The sequence below is a fragment of the Chionomys nivalis genome, chromosome 2 (genome assembly GCF_950005125.1).
Source record: "Chionomys nivalis chromosome 2, mChiNiv1.1, whole genome shotgun sequence".
In the NCBI taxonomy this organism is placed as follows: Eukaryota; Metazoa; Chordata; class Mammalia; order Rodentia; family Cricetidae; genus Chionomys; species Chionomys nivalis.
This window is the reverse complement of record NC_080087.1, coordinates 69,589,875-69,597,824: the sequence shown is the minus strand read 5'-3', so window position 1 is coordinate 69,597,824 and position 7,950 is coordinate 69,589,875. Positions and strand designations below refer to the sequence as shown.

Below are 7,950 nucleotides of genomic sequence, written 5' to 3'. Positions count from 1 at the left end.
ACCAATCAATTTCTGAATTATCTTGTGCTAGAGGTCCTGACAGACCTGAGTGGGATTGGATATGTGTTATATAGGTGGAACAAAGCCTATTCCTGATTATATTTTGAATTTGAATGAAAAATGAAGTCAATTCTCTGTTTCATCTGGCCTAAATCCAGTTTCAATAGGCAAGACAACTCTTTCTGCATATTGCACATCAGTAACTATAATTATAGGTTCTTTAAAATCCCTTAGTACCATAAAAATAGCATATAACTCTCCCTTTTGGACAGATTATAAGGCCATGCTTCACCTTACTTAAATCTTCTGATTTGTAACAGGCCTGTCCTGCTTTATTGGTTTCAATGTGAAATGTATGGGCTTCAGTTATTGGTCTGTCATGTACAGTTTAGGGAAGACCACAAGTAGTTTTCTTCATAAGGTTACTTCTATTACGCTTGGGATAATTTCTATGAATCTCTCCTAAAAAGTTAGCATAAGCTCTTGCCATGGTTCATTGTCTTTCCATAATTTTTTTTAAATTCATTGATAGTAAAAGTAAAACATCTCTGTTGTGTCTTTCCTGCTAGTTGATGAAGTCTCAATTTTCCTTTTGTAATTAACTCAAAGATTATTCTCACATAAGTTTTTAAATATTTTACTTGATTTATGTGATAAAAAGATCTACTCTATGATAATATATTCCATCTGCATTAAATTTCTGTAGGGAAGATTCTGGAAGGCAATATGAGTAGGATGCAATTAAGATTTGGATCCACTTTATCCATATGTGCCTCCTGTAATTTTTCTTCAACCATAGTTAATTCTTTCTCAGCTTCAGTTGTTAATTCCCTGAGATTATTTAAGTCTTTGTCACCAACTAAGTTTTTATTTAAATAAATTATTAAATCAGGTGTTATCCCAACAGCTGGCCATAAACTAGAAATGTCTCCTAACAATCTTTGACTATCATTAAGATTCCAAAATCGGTCTGTCCTAATTTGTGCCTTTTTTGACCTAATTTTCTGTAAACATATTTTATATTCTAGGTAATTGACAGAATCTCTTCTTTGTATTTTTTAAGGAGCAATTTGTAATCCCCATTTAGGCAAAACTTTCTTCTTCAACACGTGTCTAAGGTATCTGTATTTGAATCAGATAGCAAAATGTCATCCATGTAATGGTAAATTATAGATTTAGTGAAGTGTTTACATATTATTTCCAATGGATGACTTATTGGCATAGGGTGGGGCTATTGAACATTCCCTGTGGGAAGATAGTTCATTGATATCTCCTAGTAGGCTGAGAATTTTTACAAGTAGGAACTGTGAAGGCAAATTTTTCTCTGTCCTTTTCTTGTAAAGGTATAGTGAAGGAACAATCTTTTAAATCAATAACTATAAGAGGCCATCCTTTATGCACTAGGGAATGCAAAAGAATGCCATATTGTAAAGGGACCATAGGTTGAATTACCTTGTTGACAGCTCTTAGATCTGTCACTATTCTTCATTTTCCAGATTTATTTTTAACAACAAACAAAGGAGAATTCCAAGGGCTGGTTGATTCTTTAATATGGTTATCATCTAGTTGCCCCTGTACCAGCTGTTCTAAAGCCTGTAGTTTGTCTTCTGTTAAAACCATTGTTTCACCCATACTGGTTTTTCAGTTAACTATTTTAAATGTAGGCTGCTGCTACCTCTAAAGGTTGCTAGGTGCTTTGTGTTCTTGCATGGCATGAATGACTGGTAACCTTTGTTCATAGTACCTTATAATAAATATCCTTCCCAGAAACATGAGTTTTGGAGACTGTAGGAATGTTAATCTGGGCATTCCATTGCTGCAGCAGGTCACGATCTTATAAATACAATACAACATTAGCCACATATGGCCACAGTCTTCTTTTCTGTCCTTCTGACCCTATGCATTCAACCCATCTCATGTCTTATTTCACTTGAGATAGTGTTTCAATTCCTAGGAATTGAACATCTGCCTGTTGAATAGGCCAATTCAGATGCCAAGATTCTGTAATGAAATTTGTCCAGTAAAGATAATGTCTTACCCTTGAACATTATTTGGATGGAATATATATTGCCTTCCTGGATAGATACCCTATCCATTAACCTATCATACCTTTTTAACAGATTTTTATTGTTAAATTCAACAATATTAGTTCTTTCAGATTATTTCTCAGCATTCTTTAACATGTATTGAATTTTGTTTGTCAAATTAATGTTATCCTTTTCAATGGTATTAATTTTTTCATCTTGGTGTTCATTATTAGTCTGTAAAGACTATATCATTTCTAAAAGTTCCTCATTCTTGGCTATGTTATCAAACCATTTTCTTGAGGATATAATATGAAAAATAATTCACAAAATCAAATAAAAGAATGTATAGGAAAAATTCACATAAATTTTGTAGAATACTATCGATAGTGTAAGCAAGATGGTTATTCAATTCCTAAATGGTAATATTGTCTGCAATCCTATAAAGTTCAAATTCATTGTTTACTTACGCCATTAGAAAATTTCAGTTAATTCTTGTAAGTCCCACTTTGGTTCTGTGCGCTGGTGTCTGCTTGTGTACTGACAAATATGCTTTGCTTGGCAAATTAAGAGCAAATATCAAGAGCAATTAAAGCCATTCAGTATAAGGAGAGAGGCTTTTTTTGTGACCAGAATATCAATGAATCCAAAGCTGTTATTGGCTGTTGGATGTGTTGCCATGGGGATCTGGTGGGAAAAACAGCATGCTGTGGCAGGGAAATTTGGGGTCCTAGGCACCAACTGGAGAACAAGTGGCAGGTGGGTCATGGGCAAGAAATGTACATTGGTTGCAGATCGAGGGAGCATGACAGGGGATTGGAACAGACCTTTAAGGTCAATCCTGGTAATTGTGGACTCATTCCCATGTTGAGTTGTGAGATGAAGTTGTACATGAATAAAATAATCCCACAGTAGCTCAGAATTGAGTATAATAGAAGGGTTCTTTATTTAGGGGGAACTCACAAATCACAGTCTTCTGTATGAAAGGGTATCAGGTGAGAGAGCAAGTGGGCAGGCACACACTTTTTTGGTACCTAAGACTGTACCCAACCTGGTTCAGCCTCTCAAAGACCATTGGCTGAATGAGGTTTCCCATCAATAAACACGAGAAAATATGAAAGGACTACATTCTTTGAAAATGTTTCTCAATACTGACATAAAATCACCAGCTCCTATCACATTGAATTGCATTTTAGAAGAGTGAAGAACAAGACATACCTCACAGTTAAATAGATGGAACTGGAAACACTCATTCTGAGCAAGCCTACCTTGTCCAAGGAAGAAGAAACACCATGTGTTTTCACCAATTTTCAGGTGTTATCCTTGAAAGATCAAATAGGTAAGTTTCATTAGGAATACCCATAGATTTCAGAAAATTGGTCATTGGCCACAGGAAGAAAACTGGAAAGTATTGTGGGTACAACAATCTACTGTAATGGAAAACAGAAGAATTTAGGTGCAGAACAGGTTAATAGCAGGATGAACTGGAGAATAGGGTAGAGAATGGAATAGATAGAGGTATAACTACTGATAAAAGAATTTCAAAATGATCACATGAAAAGTTACTAATGTAGGCTTCCCTTAAAATTATACATAGAAATATACTGAACATTTAGTTGGAGTTACCTTATAGTAGGTCACAATTCTCATAGTAGACACCACAGGATACCAAGCAAGATGTCCAGTGTCAGAAATATATTTCCATTTTCTTAGTTGTTAGACAGTGAGGTTAGACATTCAAATCTAAATCCTCAGAGCTAGTATTCAAAGGTAAGAGATAACATGTTGCATTTGTTTTGAGGAGACTGCATTACCTCAGTGACTATTATTTTTCTATTTCAGTCTCGTTACCTGGAATTTTTGACGTATATGGTCATGAGGAACAGATATGTCGGTGCATACATTTTGTGGTCACCAGCTCAGAAATTGTTTCCATCCTTGGCTCCACTGACCTCTCTGCATTTGAGGCACTGTCAATGCTCTTTCTTTCTCTCTAGAATTTAGCAATAAGGTCCTTTCTTTGAAGATTCCACATACTTGAATCAAAACACAGAGAAATTGAGCACACCCTATCTGGAAACTTCACTCTACTGGCTAACTTTCACCATATTAAAAGGCTGTAGTGCCATTATTATACAAGAGAAAAAGATTCACCTGTCCCAGTCTTCTCTGGACCCTGTGGAATAAACTAATGCCTAGCTTGGAAAGACAAACCAACTGGTTCAGTATGAAATAAAAATGAGAGTAACCAAAACCTTTCTAATTGGCAAGAATTCAGGGGCATTATACTCATCCCACTTAGTTCACACTGGAATCTGGCTTTTCTGATTTTTTGTTTATTTTCAGCCTGACTTCTCTCTGTCAGTCATAAAGATAAAGACCCATGATGAACAATATTGACTCTGACACTGTAAAGGAAAATGTTATTTGAAAATAAGAGAATCAAGGGCCCATGGCATACATGACACATGCAGGTAAGAAGAGGAGGACTAAGTGAGCAGGTATCCACAGTGAGGTGTGGGGAAAGGAACACAGCTGAGCAGACAAAGTGCTCTTGACAAACTCCAGAATTCCATGCACCTATAACATATTTGGTACCTGGACCATCTCAGAATACAGTTCCTTAATGTACATACAATTTTCATTACAAAATTGAACGGAACCACCAGAATTATTCCCCACAGTCTTCTCAAGTGTGGTATGCAGTATTTTTTCTTGTTTATCCTTTAATTGAGTCTTTTTCCATTTTCTTGCTGTACCAAGCCTCTAACAGCAGAATCACTAGAGTCACTAGAACCAAGGTAGCCACAAACATCCGGATGAGATTTTCAACTATGTGATGTTGGTTCTGTGAGGCTGGAGGTTCTGCATAAAGAGGTCAAATAAGTTAAGTCGCATCAAAGTCTTCTCACAATAAATTGTTGTGTACCCAGTCCCCAATATCTTTGACAGATCAACCCTTTGTGAGTATCTCTTAATCTGGAATTTTGTTTCTCACGTAAATTTCATATATTTTTGCTCTTTTCATGTTCTAATGATTTGAGCTTCTACAGAGAATCAAATAAATTCAGTAGAGTATATAACATGGTTAAGAGAGTTGAGCCATTCTTATGATTCCCCCAAGGTTTGAATAATTCTAATTGTTCTATAAATGCACCTTATTCTAATGGTATTTTATCTTGCAGATCCTGCATGGACTTTTCCTGCTGCTTGTAAGTGTGGAGAAAATTCAGTTGTATCAATTTTCCAATGTCAGAGGAGACTTGACATACACATATTGATTTTAAGCTTTGCAGTACCCAACTCTGAGTAGAGTTCTCACTTGCCATTCTCAGTAGGAGTGAGGAACTGCTCCTTGGGTTCTGTCAGAAATACATGGGCAGGTAAATACTTGAGTTCTCAGTCCTTGAATATAACTTTTCTTTTTTTCTACCTCAATATGGATCTTACATACTTCCAACTGGTTCTTATCCTGTCACACCAGTTTTTTGTACCTTTGGATTCTTGGCTGTTTAACAAGATCACAGTTCAGTACCATCCAGGCATAAAAAACTTTATTGTTGAATGCAATGGGCTAATTCAGACTCTGAGAGACTCAGAATTGCTTGATTGGTTCTGTGCACCAATCAAGAAGCCTTATTTGCCAGAAGACTTTCATGAACAGCAGTTGACATGAGACAAGAATCAGAGTTTTCAGTAAATAAAGAAATGAGGAGCATGAAGGGCTGAAATTCCCATTGGAGACTATTCTCATTAGGTTTCGCTAAATTTATACAAGCTAGATTCATGTAAAGAGCAAATATTAATTGAAAAAATGCCTTGATTATATTGGTCTGTCGCAAGTCTGTGGGTAAATTATCCTGAATGATTGATAATTGATGTGGGAGGGGTTCTACCAGTGGGCAGTTGGACCTTGACGGTACAAAAAAATGTGCTGAACATGACACTGGGGAGTAAGTCTATAAGCAGTGTTCCTCTATGGCCTTTGCTTCAATTCTAGCCAAGAGTGCCTAATTCTATTTCTCTTCATGATGCACTGTAAGCTCTAATAGATGGAGTGAACTGATTCTTTTACAAGTTAGTCTAGAACATCGTGTTTTATCACAAAAATAGAAACATAACTAATACAAAGACAATATCTTATCACTCCATTGAATATGTTTACCCCTTAAATCCTGCTGTCTAAATTACAATTAAGTAAATTACAATGAGTCATGGAGGACAGTATTTGCATCAGGGGATGCTGTTGGTTTTTCCACTATGACAGGTGAAAGTTTTCAGACTGAAAAGTATCCTTCTCTAGGGTTTCCTTAGTTTTACTGTAGGATAGAGCCCTTCTTAGAGAAAATATCTGAGGGACCATATGCATTAAGAAAACATGGGTAAAGGATACTTACCTGAAACAACAATGTCAAGTGCATTACTTGATGTTGACCATATTTGGGGAACATTTTTAAAATAGCCATAGCATCTGAATGTCCCATTGTGGGTGGCTGTCACAGCACCCAGAACAAAATGGGCCTGGAATGACATCTTGTCATGTTGCTGTGAGTCCAGTGTCCATGAGTTATATTTTCCTTCCTGGATCAGAATGAATCTGTCAAATCCCAGTGATGAGCTACACTGCATGGCTATTGACTCTCCTGAAGTCACAGCAGAGCTGGGCCAGACAGAGAGGCTTGGTTGAACATAGGCTCCTAGGATACAAGGGGAAGTGTGTGAAATGAACTCAAGCTACCCACATTGCCCTGCAGGCTTGGGCTCTGAGGCCAGTTCCCCTTAAGAACTGAGGGGAGAGCCTTTGCTGGGACCCCTTAGTCTTACTCACCAGTTAGTATCAACACCAGTGTGTCACTGCGCTCTGAAAAGCCAGCAGGGCTCCTATAGTAACACTTGTATATTCCTGCAAAGCCCTTTAACATGCGTTCAAATCGAAACTTAGCCTTGTTCTTCTGTTCCAGAGGGAGCTGTCTGTCCCAGGGATCTTTGTTTCCCTCTTTATACAGAAGGTACTCCACAGCCTCCCAGGGACCCTGGCACCAAATAGTCACAGTTGTGTGTATGGCAACCGCAGAGCGTGGCTCTGCCCAGATGATGGGCTTTGGAAGGCTCCCTGCAAGGAAATCAAAGATTAAGCCCCAGTACAGTCTCCCCTCAGAATCCAGGTCTTAGCATAGAGCACATACAGACATCACGGCAGTATCCATAAACACTTTTCTCCACCTGCATTGTGAAGAGTTTACCGAGGAGAGCAAAAGTAATGCCTGGTCTCGAGAGTGAAGAATAAATCACTGGATGGATGAAGACACTCACCTGCCAGTAATGTAGTCTTGTGTCCAACACTCAGACCTGGAAGAAAATTCCCATTGAGAGCTTTTGCCAATCTGAGAGCCAGGCTGGATCACCTGGAGTTAACATATGGATTCAGACCTGGCTGTGGTATTGGCTTCCCTACAGACTTAAGGGTCCACTCTCCTTGTTCATATCTTACCAATACACAACAGCATTCTGAGCATCAGTGTCATGATGAGTCTTGCTCTTGTTCTTGCTTCTGCTCCTTGGGAAGTCTGACCATGTTTTGTAGAACTATCAGCGAGTTTGCTTTCATTCTGATAGCAAGTCTTCCTGTTATAGGTTTGCCACAAAAGTAATACCAGGAAAAGAGGAACTTCTGTTTTTCCATATTGCAGAAGTTTGGTCAAGTGTTCAGATCTCTCAAAAGATATTAGAAAAATGTTTTTTCTCTATTCTTCACAAATCCTCCCCATTCCTGTGTGTTGTGGATGATGAAGGGTTTCACAGTACTCTGTGATTCTGGTATTACTGTTTGTTAAAAAGGAGAGATAAGAAAAAAGAGATGTAGGCTTTTTTTGGTGAAATAAGCTATATAAAAATTCCCTTAGCTCTTGTAAGCAGCCTCTTATCT

At 37.7% G+C, this 7,950-nt stretch overlaps 1 protein-coding gene across 1 annotated transcript; it reads right to left on the bottom strand.

Moving 5' to 3' along the window:
- Positions 1-4,743: 4,743 nt before the first annotated feature.
- LOC130868112 (leukocyte immunoglobulin-like receptor subfamily B member 4A) lies at positions 4,744-7,549 on the bottom strand. Its single transcript, XM_057760362.1, has 6 exons — positions 7,516-7,549; positions 7,338-7,373; positions 6,853-7,137; positions 6,422-6,721; positions 5,351-5,386; positions 4,744-4,889 (listed from the first exon to the last, which is right to left on the bottom strand). Exons 1-6 carry the CDS (start codon positions 7,547-7,549, stop codon positions 4,744-4,746), a joined length of 837 nt encoding a protein of 278 aa, XP_057616345.1.
- Between the last annotated feature and the right edge of the window lie 401 nt (positions 7,550-7,950).

Coding starts and splice junctions, on each gene's coding strand:
- LOC130868112 (XM_057760362.1), bottom strand. CDS start 7,549: ATGACACTGATGCTCAGAATGCTGTTGTGTATTG. Junction 7,374..7,515: donor CAGAATGCTGTTGTGTATTG/GTAAGATATGAA, acceptor ATTTTCTTCCAG/GTCTGAGTGTTGGACACAAG. Junction 5,387..6,421: donor ACTTGACATTGTTGTTTCAG/GTAAGTATCCTT, acceptor TATTTCTGACAG/AACCCAAGGAGCAGTTCCTC.